The following is a 17441-nucleotide window of genomic DNA, read 5'->3' on the forward strand; positions in this document are numbered from 1 at the left end:
GTCTATCTTTTAATGAAAAATTTTATTCCATGTTCATAAATTCTTCCTTTTCTTTTTAAAATATATAGTAGAATATTTACGCAGGATCTGATTTGTTCTAGACAAATGGAATTTCTAAGGGTCAATTATCTTCAGTACAAAACAGCATAATAAATTAAAAAATTAACTTTTAATGCAAATAAGATATTGCACATTATATGGGATATGTGAGTAGTAGAAATAGCAGATCTAACAGATAAGTATATTCATTTGATATAAATTTATTCTGTAAATCAGCCGGGCGCTGGTGGCTCACGCCTGTAATCCTAGCTACTCAGGAGGCTGAGATCTGAGGATCACGGTTCAAAGCCAGCCCGGGCAAGAAAGACCGTGAGACTCCTATCTCCAATAAACCACCAGAAAACCGGAAGTGGCGCTGTAGCTCAAGTGGTAGAGCGCTCACCTTGAGCTGAAGAGCTGAGGGACAACGCCCAGGCCCAGAGTTCAAGCCCCACGACCGACAAAAAAAAAAAAAAAAAAAAAAAATTATTCTGTAAATCAGTTGAAGAATGTTTAAGTGTGTGTTACATTATATATATCTTGAAAGTTCTCTGAAAACAAGCCATTTTTGTCTTGTTTGTGTGACAGCACTGTGTATTATTGTCTCTTAGATACTTTTATATATACAAGAGTGGTCTCTGTATATTACAAGAGTTGAATTTCTTTGCTATTGTTTCCATTTCAGCTTTTACAAGAAATTGAAGTCTGGAAAGAACAAGTGAGTGAACTTAACAAACAGAAAATAACATTTGAGGACTCCAAAGTACAGGCAGAACAAGTTCTCAGTGATAAAGAAGACCATGTCAAGGTAAATGGCCCTCCTGGTTTTAATGTCTGAGTTAGTTAGAATCTCATATTAATTCAAACATTTGAAATTTTGCTTTCAAAAGCTTTTATTTTGATTTTGTCCAGATTGTCAAACACTTCCTGAAGAAGAGTTTTGTAGCATATATATTAATATATCATGTGTTCTTTTCTATGTCTTCAGTATTTTAGCCTGGGTACTTAGTAAAGAAGGAAGAGAAAAATGGTTTTTCTGTCATCTACTCTGTTAGTATTTAGTAAAGAAGGAAGAGAAAAATGGTTTTTCTATCATCTACTCTGTTAGTAAGAGGAAGTTGGAAAGAATTTGTGAAACCAAGTGGATAGTTAAGGTTTTATATCTATATATACATATATATATATATATATACACATATACACACATACATATACATATATGTATATGTATATATACAGACATATACATGTATATGTGTATATGTACACATATGAGTATATATGTATATATGCATATATGTCTATATGTATGTATATATAGTACAAGAACAACAAGATGGCTCTTATTTTCAGAGAACATTCAAAATAGTACTATAAAGTATTATATATACATCTGTATATACGCATAGACATACACACATACACACACCAGCTTTAATAATCTAGGTTTGGGGATGTTACATACTTTTATAGAGATCAACAATTTTTTTTTTGTTTTTTGTCAGTGTGGGGCTTGAACACAGGGCCTGGATGCTGTTCCTGAGCTCTTTTGCCTCAAGAGTGGCACTCTACCACTTTGATCCACAGCTCCACTTCCAGTTTTCTGGTGGTTAATTGGAGATAAGAGTCTCGTGGACTTTCCTGCTTAGGCTGGCTTTGAACTGTGATTCTCATAACTCAATCTTTTGAGTAGCTAGGATTCCAGGCATGAACCACCAGCACCTGGCCAAGCAATGTAGAAGTTTTACAAAATAAATTGAGTTGAAGCTTGACTCGAATCACAGGAATAAAATAATTATTATGAAGGTTTCTTATTTCCTTTCCTCTCCCCAAGCCGCTTTTTCTTGGGTATTTTTTTAATTCTTATACTTTCAAACTACAAACAGATATGTAAATGTATCAAATAATGAGATGTAAGACTAATATGAATGTTAAATGAATGTTGTTATATTGAAAGTTGCCAGTTCTGTCTAGCTGATATACCCATGCAGTGTCCTTTCATAATCTTTTAAAAACACAATGGGACAAGGAATGAGTTTAATCAACCAAAAGACATGATTGAACTGAAGATGACACCCCATCTTCTGTTTTCATAGGGTCAGATTGTTCGGGACTAGCTTAAATTCATTATTGGAAAAGATGAAAAGGGCATATTCCAAAAGGTAGCCAACAGGATATCAGGAAGCAGTAAAATAAGTATAGACAGGGACTCAACCTGTCTTTTGACAGGGTTACTGCAGGTCAGACACTCATAATCCTGTGTCTTCACTTAGACATAGGATAAGCTCTTATACAACCAGCAGTTTTCCTCAGTCTTTCCCCTGTACTCAGTCACAGTTTTTTTTTTTTTTTTTTGTTTTTTTTTTGGGTCCAGTCGTGGGGCCTGAACTCAGGGCCTGGGCGCTGTCCCTCAGCTCTTCAGCTCAAGGCTAGCGCTCTACCACTTGAGCCACAGCTCCACTTCCGGCTTTTTTCTTTTTGCTTATGTGGTGCTGAGGAATCGAACCCAGGGCCTCAGGCATGCAAGGCAAGCGCTCTACCACTGAGCCACCCAGCCTTCAGTCACAGTTCTTAAGGGGCCATAGGGCTCTCATAGATTGCTGTTAAGAATGCTTTCAAGATTCTGTCTTTTAGCCGGGCACTGGTAGCTCAGGCCTGTAATCCTAGCTGAGGCTGAGATCTTAGGATTACGGTTCAAAGCCAGCCCAGGATGCAATGTCTGTGAGACTCTTATCTCCAATAAACTACTAGAAAACCAGAAGTGGCGCTGTGGCTCAAGTGGTAGAGCACTGGCCTTGAGCTGAAGAGCTGAGGGATCGCACCCAGGCCCAGAGTTCAAGCCTAACAACTGACAATCAATTGATCAATCAATCAATAAATAGTGAAGAAGGAAAAAAAAACTCCAAAAGATAGAATCTCTTGAGTCATAGGCCACTTCTGGTTTTCTGAGTAGTTTATTGGAGATAAGAATCTCTTGGACTTTCCTGCCTGGGCTGGCTTTGAACCATAATCCTCAGATCTCAGCCTCCTGAGCATGGAGGATTATAGGCGAGAGCCACCTGCACCTGGCAGTTTCTCATTATTTATATACAGTTGGCTTTTGTGTATCCACAAGCTCTACCCCTGTGGATTTAACAATCACAGACTGACAGTATTAAAAATAAAGTACACCTCCATTGAACATGCCAGGACTTTTTTCCTTGTTGTACTTCTCTAAATAATACAGTGTAACACCTATCTACATAGTATTACTTTATAGTAGGTATTATAAATAATCAGAGATGATTTAAACAATACAGGAGAATGTGCATAGATTATATATTTTTAAATTTTATTTATTTATTTATTTATTGTTGGATGTGGGGCTTGACCTCTGGGCCTGGGTGCTGTGCTGTCCCTTAGCTCTTCAGCTCAAGGTGAGTGCTCTATCACTTGAGCCACAGCGCCACTTGCGGTTTTCTGGTGATTTATTGGAGATAAGAGTCTCACAGGACTTTTCTGCCGGGGCTAGCTTTGAATGTGATCCTCAGATCTCAGCCTCCTGAGTAATTAGGATTACAAGTCAGCCACCGGGGTGCCCTGTTGTTATATATTTTAAATAAGGGATTTTAGTGGCAGTGGTGGTGGGCCATGTCCTGGAGCCAATCTCCTTTGGATACTAAGGGATGACTGTGCTTTTCTCCTCCAAACTTACTGTACTTTGTGTTCCTAATAACAACACAGATGGGAACTTCTCAAAGCTGTAGGCTCTATTATTTCTACTTGGAAGCCTGAAGGCAGGGGAGAGACTACACAGTGAAAATTTTAGAGCAGGGTGGATCTTTCCAGAGAAATTCATGGCATGGTCATTTTATTATCTGTAGTGCTAAAAAATCTTTCTTTTCTTTTCTTTTTTTTTTTTTTTTGGTCGGTCATGGGGCTTGAACTCTGGGCCTGAGTGTTGTCCCTAAGCTCCTACAATTCAAGGCGAGCGCTCTACCACTTGAACTACAGCGCCACTTCTGGTTTTCTTGCCCGATCAGGCTTTGAACTGCAATCCTCAGCTCTGAGCCTCCTGAGTAGCTAGGATTACAGGTGTGAGCCACCTCACCCGGCTAAAAAGTATTTCTTAACTCTAGAAAACAAAAACAAAAACAAAAACAAACCCTCTGTTGTTTATCTTCTAACATTCCCAATTTGGTTCTCTCTCTCTCTCTCTCTCTTTTTTCCATCCTGGGGCTTGAACTTGGGGCCTGGATGCTGTCCCTGAGCTCTTTTTGCTCAAGGCTATCACTGTACCACTTTGAGCCACAGTGCCACTTCCCCTGATTCTTTCTCTTTTATAATTTTTTTCTGTACCTCAGTTGAAGTCATCAACCATTTGTTTACTTGAATAAGTAAAAAATCCTATGATCTTTTTGTTTAGACATCTCACTTGTAGATATGATTGCATACAGAATTTACTCCCATGTTAATAACACTCCTAATTGGATCATGTGAGCAATGTCATAGAAGTAAATATTTTTTCTACTTTGTAGTCATCTATTAGTAAGAATGGGCCATTATCAGATTCTGTAGTTGATATAGTAATAATAAGTAATAATAATATAGTAAGTTTTGTGTTTTGATTTATTTATTGTTATTGTACTGAGGAGTTACGGTTACATGAGTTAGATAGAGTGTATTTCTTTTTGAACAATGTCATGACCCCTTCCCTTGTTCTCTCCCAGTTCTTCCCTCCCATCCCCATTTGCAAGTTGTATAGTTTAGTTTTCAACATAGGGTCTATGAGTATCACCACTACATTTTATTGCCCTTTGTCCCACCATTCTTGTCCCTGTCTCCCATCCCCTTCCCCTCCCAAAGACAGATAAATGAACAAACAAAATAAAAGGAAATGAAAACAAGAACAGCAATGAAGAATAAAAATCTTGTTTCCACTTCTTGGAGTTCATTTTGATAAATAGCATATTATATGATCAGATGCACATAGCTGTTATGGCTATATGATTCTTTCCTAGGAATATCCTAACCTGAGCTGGGCGCTGGTGGCTCACTTCCATAATCCTATCTATCTACCCAGGAGGCTGAGGTCTGATGATTGAAGTTTATGTAAAATGTGAAATCAGAGATAGAACAAAATGATTAATTATTAAAAATAGAGGAAAGCATTAAAGGGAAATTCCAGGGGTAAAGACCTAAAGAAAAGAATGAACTAATAAAGAAGTTAAGCATCAGGGTTACCGAAATATAGCAGAATTCAGGAAAAGTCCAGTAACCCAGAAGGTAGTTTGGCCTTAGACTTGGTAAATAGGGAACTTGGGAGGTGTGAAAGGTAGTATAGTAAATAGGAAGCTTGGGAGGTGTGAAAAGTGTTATAGTAAATAGGATGTTTTGGGATGGTTTTGTTTTATTGGAAACTGCTATTTGTCACATATACTGATCACCTGTGTGCAGCCCTTTCTGTATGCTGCCACCTGTGCATGGCCTCTTTGCTATATAAGTCACAGTGTTAGAGAGCATGGTTACTGTGCTTCACTACCGATGAGTGGGGCATAGTATCCATGGCTAATAAAGACACCTTGTCCTTTTTATCTCAGTCGGTGGATATATTTGCAGGAAACATTTGTAGGAGCCGGGATTCTACCAAGTCAGCCTGGGAAGAAAAAGTCTGCATGAGACTCTTATCATCAATTAACCACTCAAAAACTGGAAGTGGAGCTGTTGGTCAAAGTGGTAGAGTGCTAGCCTTGAGCAAAAGAGCTCAGGGAGAGTGCCCAGGCTCTGAGTTCAAGACCCCCCCCCCAAAAAAAAAACCAACCAACCAAACAAACAAACAATTTTAACTGGAGTAAGTTTTTATCTTGCTGGGTATAATAGTCAATGAATTTTGGAGTTTTCAAGACTGTGTACATACATTGATTACAGAAAAAGAAGAGCTCACATACTATTGTTTATGCTGATTGATTTGGAAACTTCTGTTGTATATTTCTAAGTTTTTAAGCCCTTAGTATAAAGCTTTACCCTTTTGTTTTTGTTTTTCCTCTGCTCAATGTCAAGTCTTTGACCCAGCGCTTGCTAAAAATGAAAGATTGGGCTGCTGTGCTTGGAGAAGACCTAACTGAAGATGGTAACTGGGATTTGGAAATGAAGAGTGAGTCAGAAAGTGTTGCTCACTTAGGTATTAAGTCATGACCCATCCTCTTTTGATAAATGGTGACTAGCTCTTCTACTTCCTTTGTGTCCCCAAATGCGCCATATTCTTTGTTCACATCTGTTTTTGAAACAGAGTCCTTCTCTCACCATCCCATAGTTTATCTGTGGCTGGAATCAGGCGTGTTCAATAAACCTTTCTGCACTTCTTTAGACAGACTTAGCACCTCTTCCCCTCTGTTCTCTCTCTCTTTTTATTTTTTTGGTCAGTTGTGGGGCCTGAACTCTGGGCCTGGGCGCTCTTCGGCTCTTGAACCTCAGCGCCACTTCTGGCTTTTTCTGCTTATGTGGTGCTGAGGAATCGAACCCAGAGCCTCATGCATGCAAGGCAAGCGCTCTACCATTGAGCCATCTTCCCAGTTCCCCCCCCCCCCCCGTTCTCTTCATATTCAACATAACTTTGTTGTAATACTTTAAAAAGTCGCATTATAATCATTTTAATGATTGTTTTCCCTTTTATTGGAAGTTAAGCCTGTGAATGAGTGATTAGCTTAAAAAATGTGTTATAAAAATCAATAATTCATGATATATCTTTTGCTTTAGTCTTATGGTACTTTACCATAATCATCATACCAAATTATTATTGCTTTTGCTGGTTGCTTTCTGGACTTACTTTGGAAAAAAAAATTAATTAGTACCAATTATAACAATAGTATAGAGAAGTCCTTTATACTCTTCACCTAATTTCCTCTTTAATATTGTCTCCTGTTTCCCCTGACTCACTGTATAATTAAAAAGATCCATTAAGAATGAAATAATTTGAATTAATTCTTTCAGGTTATTAACATGTAAGAAAATTACATTCACAAACTGATTTCTTTCCTTTTTGGTGGTACTAGAGTTAGAACTGAGGATGTTGCACTTACTAGGCAAGTACTCTGCCAGTTGAACCATGCCTCCAGCCCAGAAAATTAAAATTCCAAAGTAAACAGGCACAGAAATCTTTCCTTATTCACAGAGGGTGCTTTCCAAGCTCTGTAGTAGATGCCTGAAGGTGACTTATCACTGGATGACCTCTCTAGATGCTGTGTGTTATCCTGTACCTACATACCTGTGATAAAAGTGGTAAAGTAGGCACAGGAAGAGACTCATGACAGTAATATTTAACATACTTATTGCAATATACCGTAATAAAAATTATGTGAGTATATTATCTTTCAGTTGTGATGCTGAAGCAGCTGATACGATAACTGAGATGGCTGCTAGTGATATACAGTGTGGACACCCTGGAAACAGGGATCACATGTGGTTTAGGTAGGGAACAGGACTAGGACTACATGAATTTCATCATGCTACTCAGGAGGCATAGTTTACAGCCTAGGAATCTTTTATAGAATTTTCCACCTACTATTTTCTGACCATTTATGTAAGTGCAGAACTCACAGATAGATAAAGGGGGCTATTAGAAAGTTGAGTCAGCGGGCTGGGAATGTGGCTTAGTGGTAGAGTGCTTGTCTAGCATGTGTGAAGCCCTGGGTTCAATTCCTCAGTACCACATAAACAGAAAATAGAAAATTTTAAAATTTACAAAATAAAAAGAAAGTTAAAAATGTACTTTTTTGTATTTCATCTTGTAAGAAATCACCCTTATTTTCTGATAGAGTTTATGCTTATTTAATTAAGTTATTTGAGTCTGGGTTGTAATTCCATTCATATTTTGGCAGAACTAGGGTTTGAACTCAGGGCCTTATACTTGCTAGGCAGGTGCCCCCTCCATTGAGCCACTCTGCCAGCCCCTAATTCTGCTGTATTTTGGATGTTGTAAGACTCTTAGGATTATTTAAGGCTATGGTCTGCATTTAGGTCAATCCTCAATTCTCATTATAATATGTTATTGAAGTTGCTGAAGAACCCTTTAAAATACAAAGTTACTTCCAGTACTTTTTTTGTTTAGTCTCCTAGGAGTAGATTCAAGGCCATTCTGCTTTATTCCTAATTCCTGTTGTAATTAGAAGAGGGATCATAACTGTAATCATTTGGGTGTCTGTTTAGTATTATACTGTCTTCTCAAATTATTATGTGTTTGTTTTTTACTATAGATAATCCACCAAAAGGAGCCTTGAAGAACCTGATTTATGCTGCTAAGGTTTGCATTACTACTTAAATATAAAGAATGAAGAGGAGGGCTGGGAATGTGGCTTAGTGGTAGAGTGCTTGTCTAGCATGCATGAAGCCCTGGGTTTGATTCCTCAGTACCACATAAACAGAAAAAGCTGGAAATGGTTCTGTGGCTCAGGTGGTTGAGTGCTAGCCTTGAGTAAAAGAAGCTCAGGGACAGTGCCTAGGCAGAAAAAAAAAAAAAAAAAAAGAAGAGGAATAGATAGAACATAGGTTAAACCCATATGTTCTTAGTAACTGTTTTATTGTTCCTATGTAAGTGTATTTAAAAAATGATCAGAATTTTCATTAATTGCTTTTTATGTATTTATTTTTAGGTGGTATTAGGGTTTGAGCTCAGGGCCCCATGCTTACTAGGCAGATGTCTTATCACTTGAGGCAGACCCCCCCATCCCCTTTTGCTATTGTTCTATTTATGAAAAGGGTCTTGTTTTTTTGCCTTGGCTAGCCAATATCAATCCCCTTATTTAAGCTTTCTATATAACTGGGATGACAGGGCTCAAATCGTGTTCTTTGCTTCCTGAGTAGCTAGGCTCATAGACGTGAGCTACTGTACCTGGCTGCTTATTACTTTTTACTTTTCGTGTGTGTGTGTGTGTGTGTGTGTGTGTGTGTGTGTGTGTGTGTGTGTGTGTGTGTGTGTGTGTGTGTGTGTGTGTGTGTGTGTGTGTGTGTGTGTGTGTGTGCGTGTGTGTGTGTGCGTGTGTGTGTGTGTGCGTGTGTGTGTGTGTGTGCGTGTGTGTTGGTCCTGGGGCTTGAACTCAGAGCATAGGTACCATCCCTAAGCTTCTTTTTCTCCAGGTTAGCACTCCACCACTTGAACCACAGTGTATTTTGTCTTTTTTTTTTTTTTTTTTTGTTGGTCATGGGGCTTGAACTCTGGGCCTGGGCACTGTCCCTCAGCTCTTCAGCTCAAAGCTAGTGCTCTACCACTTGAGCTCAGAGCCACTTCTGGTTTTCTGGTGCTTTATTGCAGATAAGAGTCTCACGGACATTCTTGCCTAAACTGGCTTTGAACTGTGATCGTAAGATCTCAGCCTTCTGAGTAGCTAGGATTACAGGCATGAGCCATGGGCTCCCAGCTACTTTGGCTTTTTTGGTAGTTTACTGGAGATAAGAGTCTCATGAATTAGGCTGCCTTTGAACCACAATCCTCAGATTTCAGTCTCCTAAGTAACTAGGATTACTGGCATGAACCACTGGTGCCTGGTTACTTTTGCTTGCTTGCTTGCTTGCTTGCTTGCTTGTTTGCTTTCTCTCTTTCTTTCTTTCTTTCTTTCTTTCTTTCTTTCTTTCTTTCTTTCTTTCTTTCTTTCTTTCTTTCTTTCTTTCTTTCTCTCTTTCTCTCTTTCTCTCTTTCTCTTTCTCTCTTTCTCTCTTTCTCTCTCTCTCTCTCTTTCTCTCTCTCTCTCTCTCTTTCTCTCTCTTTCTCTTTCTCTCTCTTTCTCTCTCTTTCTCTTTCTCTCTCTCTCTCTCTCTCTCTCTCTCTCTCTCTCTCTCTCTCTCTCTCTCTCTCTCTCTCTCTCTCTCTTTCTCTTTCTCTCTTTCTGTCAGTTCTGGGCCTCATGCTTCCTAGTCAGGAGCTCTTCTGCTGAATCATAACTCCAGCCTCTTCATGTGCTGCTTATTTTTATTTATTTTTTGAGATAGGAGATCTTGCTTCATTCCTGCTACGTGCCTGGACTTTAATCCTCTAATTTTTAGTTACTTCAATAGCTGGTGTGACAGGTACATGCGGCTCACACCCAACTTCTGTTGAGAATGGGCTCTTGAGGACTTTTTTTACCCAGGCTGGCCTCAAACTATGATTTTCCTGATCTGGCCTTCCAAGTATTTAAGATTATAGGGGCAAGCCACCAGTGTTCAGCTTTAATTTTTTTTTTTTTTTGTATTTAGTAATTCACATACTTTTTAGAATTCATTAAAATAAAAAAAATTCAAAAAAATTGGTTGGAGACATGACTTAAGAGATAGAGTGTCAGCCAGCTAGTGAAATATCAGATACCAAGTTCCAGTCCCAGTCTTAGACCAAAAAAGAAAAATGTCAAGTTTTACCTATACTCATTTCTTCAGATAAGGACTATACTTAAGATGTTTACTATGTTTTATCTTATACTTCCTGTAGCACATTTTTTTCTGTTAGTACTTTCTTCCAGTTCCAGATCCTATTGGCAAATGAATACTAGATTTATTTACTTCTGCCCTATAGAGTTCTTATGATGGTAATGTTTGAAGGCTGCTTCAAGCACAACATGTATTGAAAATAGATAGAATGAAAAGAGCCACTGTTGAAGCCTGCAGTGGAAAGTATGCACTATTTTTCTGTATCCCTGCACTAAAACTTAACTATTGTTAACTTTACTTGCTTTCTAAGATGGAAGCTGCATTTTTGGTTTCCACACATTTATTGATAATTTCATCTAAGTGATAAATAGCTTCAGAATCAGGGCTAACATGTTGAGGTGAATGTGTGTGTGTGTGTGTGTGTGTTTGTGTTTGTGTGTGTGTGTGTGTGTGTTTTACTTTTGTATAACTGATCATTGTTTCTTTTTCCATTCTTTAAAGTTAAATGCTTCTTTAAAAACGTTAGAAGGAGAAAGAAACCAAATTTACATTCAGTTATCTGAAGCAGATAAAACAAAGGAAGATCTTACAGGTAAAATTTTTCCAAATAAATACATCTCCTTGTGGAGAATAAATTTATTAAATCAATTATGGAAAGAACAATTTCATTTTTTTCACTCTTGCTTTTATTGACTATTTGTAAAAAATTAGTCCTAAGTTTGGTTGTTCTTGTAGGTAAAGCCATCTTATTTGGTCCTGTTTTATATGAAGTTAATGAAATAGTTAAAAAAATATGAAAAACTATGACTTAACTGTTATTATTTAATGTTTTTGCTAACTGCAAAATTGATCTTCAGTAATGCATTAATTATAGTATGGTTTGCATGCTTAATTAATATAAATGCATGTAGCTCATGATCACGTACTGGAATGCTATTAGACCTGTAGAAATGAAGGTTTCTCTTCTCATTGAAAATATTTCTGTTATTGTACTGTTTGTGTTTGTATTTTTTAAAAAAGTAAATAAAGTAAGGCACAATCACACATGTGTAACTCCAACTCCTCTAAAGATAGAGATTGGGAAAACCATGTTTTAATGCCAACTAGGGCAAAGGGTTAGTGAGACCCCCATCTTAAGGTAGTCATGGTGGTGCGTTCCTTTGATCCTACTTAGATTGAAGGTCATAGATAGGATTGTAGTCTTGGCTATAATCCTGGGCAAAAATAGGAAACCCTTCCTGAAAAATAACCAAAGTATAATAGGCCTGGGTATGTAGCACATGTGGTAGAATGCCTGTGTGAGACCCTGAGTTCAAACCCCAGTAATACTACCTCCACCACCAAAGAAAGTAAGTTCTTTACGCTGTTTGGAGTTTTACAAGTTGGTAGACATCTCATTTTGAAAAATTAAACAATTCTAATATGTTTATAGTAAAAAATGATGAAGGACATAATTCATATGTCAGCAATGGTTAAGCCTGAATATGGGATTGTGGGCAGATTTTTTAATTTTATTTACTTTTTATTTTATTTTATTTTTAGTCGGTCCTGGGACTTGAACTATGGGTCTGGGCACTGTCCCTCAGCTCTTCAACTAAAGGCGAGTGCTCCATCACTTGAGCCACAGTGCCATTTCTGGTTTTCTTGTGGTTAATTGGAGATAAGAGTCTCAGGGACTTTCCTGCCTGGGCTGGCTTTGAACCATGGTTCTTAGATCTCACCCTAGGATTAGAGGCGTGAGCCACTGGTGCCTGGCTTAGATCTTTTTTTTAAACATAACAGTTTTTTTTAAAAAGTCAGGGGCTGGAAATGTGGCTTAGTGGTAAAGTGCTTGTCTAACATGCATGAAACGCTAGGTTCAATTCCTCAGTACCACATAAACAGAAAAGGCCTGAAGTGGCGCTGTGGCTCAAGTGGTAGAGTGGTGCTATCCTTGAGCAAAAGAAGCTCAGGGACAGTGCTCAGGCTCTGAGTTCAAGCCCTCCACCCCACATCCCCCTGAAAAAACCCCAAATTTCTGTAATAGATGAACTATATAGTTAAAAAATGCTTGAAGCTGGGCACTGGTGGTTCATGCCTGTAATCTTAGCTACTCAGGAGGATGAGTACTAAGGATCACAGTTTGAAGCCAGCCTGGGCAGAACAAGTCCATGAGACTCATCTCCAATGAACTACCAGAAAACCAGAAGTGGCACTGTGGCTGAAAGTGGTAGCGTGCCATCTTTGAGGGGAAAAAGCTCAGGGACAGGGCCCAGGCTCTGAGTTCAAGCCTCAGGACTGACTCCTCCAAAAAACTTTATCTTTTTAACCTCCCTGAAAACTTTTTTTTTCTTTTAACTCCTCAGTTGGAAATTACATGTAAATATAGGATACTCTTATTAAATATCTTGGGACTCTTTTAAGTAATAATATTATTTAATATTTACTTTTAAAAGATTTTATTATTTAAAAAACAAAGCAATGTAGCAAATTCCTTAGGTAAAATACTGAAAAGCATTTGGGTAGACAAAATATATTGCAGATTTTCTCTTGATGTTTGAGAAAGTTGATTGTTTTTAGTAATTTTTATCTTTCTGAAATGATCATATGCAGCTCAAAATATTCACTCATTTCATAGTGACTTTTCAAAAATTTCTTTAGAGCAAATTAAAAGTCTTCAGGATGAACAAGTTTCTTTGCAGTCAGAAAACACAGAATTTGAAAGTGAGAACCAGAAACTTCAGCAGAAACTTAAAGTTATGACTGAGCTGTATCAAGAAAATGAAATGAAACTTCACAGGTAATAAAAACTGTTGATAGTTCCACTGAATGGCAGGTAAAGTAGCTTTAAAAGTATATGCTGTTGTAAAAACCAGTGCCATGAGCAAAAAAAGTTGCTCATGCCTATAATCCTACTGACTGAGAACACAGAGATCTGAGGATAGCAGTTTGAAGTCATCCTGGGCAGGAAAGTCTGTGAGACTCTTACCTTTAATTAACCACCACCACAAAAAAAAAAAAAAAAAAGAAAGAAAATCTGAATGTGGAGCTGTGGCTCAAGTAGAAGAGCACTAGTCTTCAAAATAAAAGGTTAGGGACAGCCCCCAGGCCCTGAGTACACACAGACACACAGACACACAGACACACAGACACACAGACACGCACACACGCACACGCACACGCACACACACACACGCACACACACGCACACACGTTATGTATTAAGGATCTATGATTATTAGATGTCCTAAGTTTACAGTTGGATTATATTTTCTAAGTTCTTTTTTTTTATTTTTGTTGATCATGGGGTCTGAACCCTGGGCCTGGGCACTGTTCCTCAGCTCTTTAGCTCAAGGCTAGTGCTCTACCATTTGAGTCACAGTGCCATTTCTGGCTTTTCCTGCTTATGTGGTGTTGAGGAATCGAACCCAGAGCCTCATGCATGCAAGGCAAGCATTCTACCACTGAGCCACCTTCCCAGCCCCTTGTGAGTTCATTTTTAAGAAACTTACCTTGATTTTGAAATACTTTCTTCAAGGAAGTTAAATGTAAAAGATGTTAGAAGGTAATTCACAAAATCCTTTTACTTCAAGTAAATAGTAACATTATTGCCTTAAACTTACTACTATTGGCTAGGTAAAAAAATCCAATTGATGACTTGTGATGGACCCTTCTTTGATGATTAATTCCTTCTCCATCCTTCTCGAGCACATTGCTCCTGCCTCGGTGTTCCTTGCCTAGTTGCTCACGAAAGCTGTTCATACCATTCCATGCCAGTTCTAGGGCTTGAACTCAGAGGGCTTGTGCTCATTTGGCTGTTGTTCTGCCACTTCCACCACATATCCAGGCCTTCTTTTTACTGGTTATTTTGGAGATGAAGTCTCACAAACTCTTCTGCCTAGCTGGCTTCAAACTGCTGTACTCTCAGCTTCCTGAGTAGTTAAGATTACCAGTTTGAGTCACTGCTGACCAGTGGCATTATCAAAGGGAAACTGAAACATTTTCCTACTCATGTCCAGTGAATTATGCTAATAATTGTTCTTCAGAGTAGAACACAGAGAAATTGATGGAATCAGTACAAATACTAGATTTATATTCTTGCCTGCAAGTGAGTGGACATTCAGTTTTTTTCCTAGATGTTGGCAGATGTTTTTCTGTGACTGATATATTGCTACTAGATTCACTACTTGTGAGTACTGTGCCTCAGTCCAGTTACAGTAGGTGCCACATGATCAAAACATGTTAATGGTGGTTGTCTAATTGGATCATGTCACCTTACTGTTCTGTGCTGCCATGAGATGATGTGTCAACGTGGACCACATACGTAGTGGTAGTCTTCTCAGATTGTGTTATGTTACAGTCATGTGCTACATGATGACCTGTCACCTATGGATCTCATATATAATGATAGTCTCATAAGATTGTATCATCTACTGATGTCATAACCATCTGAGTTAAAGTACACTGTGATGTTCACATGATGATAGAATTGCCTGATTCATTTTTTTTTTTTGTCGGTCGTGGGGCTTGAACTCTGGGCTTGGGCTAGCTCAAGGCTAGCGCTCTACCACTTGAGCTACCGCCCCACTTCTGGTTTTCTAGTGGTTTATTGGAGATAAGAGTTTCTGGGACTTTCTTGCCCGGGCTGGCTTTGAACTATGATCCTCAGATCTCAGCCTCCTGAGTAGCTAGGATTACAGGCGTAAGCCACTGGTGCCTGGCGCCTGATTCATTTTTTTTAGGACATCTCTGTAATTAAGCAGTGAATCACTGTTTCGTTTTCATTTTTGTAAAATAGGAATAATAGTAGAACCCTTCTTGTTGAGATGCCATGGTAATTAAGTAACATACGTGAAAGCCTAAGAGTATTTTCTGGTACACAGCAATGGCTCAGTAAGTTTTATGTTATTATTAAGAGAACTAAAGTAAGTGGATTAGTGCTGCTATTAAGATTATGTGCTTTGTGATTATTCTATTATAATTATAAGGCTTGAAAGCCTAATCCCTATTTTTAACCACTAATTTAAAAATTACCCAAACACAATTCGCTAATTGGTAGCTTCTTGTCTAACAAATACAATGCTTCTTTATACAGGAAGATGATAAATGATGTGTATCCTAGTAGTTTTTATGTATACTTACCTTGGATAATCTTATTTTGTGATAAATTAATATAAGAAACCCTTAGTACTATTATACAAGCAGTCATAAATTGGGCAATTTGGATATTAAATTTGAATATTTACACTAAGACTATTCACACAGGAACTTTTTATTTTCTTGCATGTGATGTTCTTTGTGGAAACTTTTATGGGAAGAATCAATTTTGATAGAACTTAAAAGATATACTTGATTATAAATATTACATATATTTAAAAAATATTCTTTGTTTTAAGGAAATTAACGGTAGAAGAAAATTCTCGGCTAGAGAAAGAGGAGAAACTTTCCAAAGTAGATGAAAAAATAAGCTATGCTGCTGAAGAGTTGGAGAACTATAGGTAAGTTCTGCTGCTTTTGGGGAATGGGAAGAGTATCAAAAACTTTTTTGGGTGGGGCTGGGAAGGTAGCTCAGTGGTAGAGCAAGGCCCTGGGTTCGATTCCTCAGCACCACATAAACAGAAACAGCCGGAAGTGGTGCAGTAGCTCAAGTGGTAGAGCACTATCCTTGAGTTGAAGAGCTCAGGGGCAACAACTACTCACAAGTATGTTGGAAATGAACTTTACAACTTTTGGGGGAGGAATCGGGGGAGAGAAAGTGGGAGAAAAATGAGAGAGGGGGTGATAATGTTTGACACTAAAATGTACTCAGTTACCTTACTTATATAACTGTAACCTCTCTGTACATCATTTTTTAAAAATTTTTTTATTGTAAAGATACTATACAGAGGGTTACAGTTACATGAGTGAGGTAATGAGTACACTTCCTCTTGAACATTGTCCGTACATCATTTTTATACAAAAATTAAATTTAAAAAATGAGGGCTCTAAAAAAAAACAAAAAACAACAGCAACAACAACAAAAAAACCCCACCCAAAAACCAACAACCCCCAAACCCAAAAACAAACACAAAAGAAAAAACATTTTTTTCTGGTTGCAAGGCTTGAACTCAGAGCCTCTTTGTGTTCAAGGTTAGTTCTCTACCACTTGAAACACAGGACCACTTCTCAAAAATAAACTTTATTTCTGTTAGATTTCTTGCTATTGTTCACGTATCCAGAAAACATAAAATGAAGGGCTAGACCCAGGCACAGGTGGCTCATGCCTACGATCTCGCTACTCAGGAGGCTGAGATCTGAGGATTACAGTTTGGAGCCATCCCAGGCAGGAAAGTCCATGATATTCTTAAACTCTAGTTAACCAGCAAAAAGCTGGAAGTAGAAATGTGGTTCAAGTAATAGAGTGCTGGAAGGCACAGAGACAGTGACCAGGCCCTGAATTCAAGCCTTCAGTCCTGACACCAAAAAGAAAGGAGAGCTGGGGATGTAGCTTGGTGGTGGAGCTCTTGCGTACCATGTGCAAGGCCCAGAGAGCTACAGCACCATACAAAACAGTAAAATTAATGATACTAATTGCACATTTGAGTGGGTACAGTCTTAATTTTATGCTAACATCAAGAAGAGCAAGCCACAATTAGTGTTCTAAATAAGTGTTTATAAGTGTTTATCATTTTTGGTTCAATGTGTGGCTGGGTCCAAGGAAATAGAAAAGCTGAGGGAAAAAAGAGGCAAGTCACATCAGTATCCTAAAGAGTGGTGATATGGCATTTTTCTATAGGAAGACCAAGCTTATGTTACAAACTGGTTTTATCTGAAAGAAGGAATTACCCTGTTAGTTTTATAAAGTTTTAGCAAGTTGCCAAGTTTTAGCAAGTGTTTGTTAGCATTAACAGAGTTAAAGGAAGAAACAGAAAAGGCGAGAAAGCATTTCCTGTTCTCTATGCAGGAAGTGGGAGAGTTAAGACTAATAAGTAACATTTTACCGCAGAAGTTGTTATATTTTTCATAACTCTACTACTGTTACAGATATTTGAATAAATCTTCCAGGGTCA

General features: G+C 38.1%; 1 protein-coding gene across 12 annotated transcripts in view; it reads left to right on the forward strand.

The window, feature by feature from the left end:
* The window catches only part of Mia2 (MIA SH3 domain ER export factor 2), a 94703-nt gene that overhangs the window by 50574 nt on the left and 26688 nt on the right, over positions 1-17441 (forward strand). For 11 of the 12 annotated variants that reach the window (XM_070027049.1, XM_070027040.1, XM_070027058.1 and 8 more), the window contains 6 exons: positions 725-847; positions 6079-6199; positions 8271-8317; positions 10915-11005; positions 13054-13192; positions 15789-15890. In XM_070027049.1, the coding sequence (XP_069883150.1) occupies positions 725-847; positions 6079-6199; positions 8271-8317; positions 10915-11005; positions 13054-13192; positions 15789-15890 (623 nt within the window). The remainder of the gene's footprint in view (positions 1-724; positions 848-6078; positions 6200-8270; positions 8318-10914; positions 11006-13053; positions 13193-15788; positions 15891-17441) is intronic. The other variant, XM_070027031.1, reaches the window with a different exon arrangement.

The sequence above is a fragment of the Dipodomys merriami genome, unplaced genomic scaffold (genome assembly GCF_024711535.1).
Source record: "Dipodomys merriami isolate MVZ:Mamm:240054 unplaced genomic scaffold, mDipMer1.0.p SCAF_1, whole genome shotgun sequence".
NCBI lineage: Eukaryota > Metazoa > Chordata > Mammalia > Rodentia > Heteromyidae > Dipodomys > Dipodomys merriami.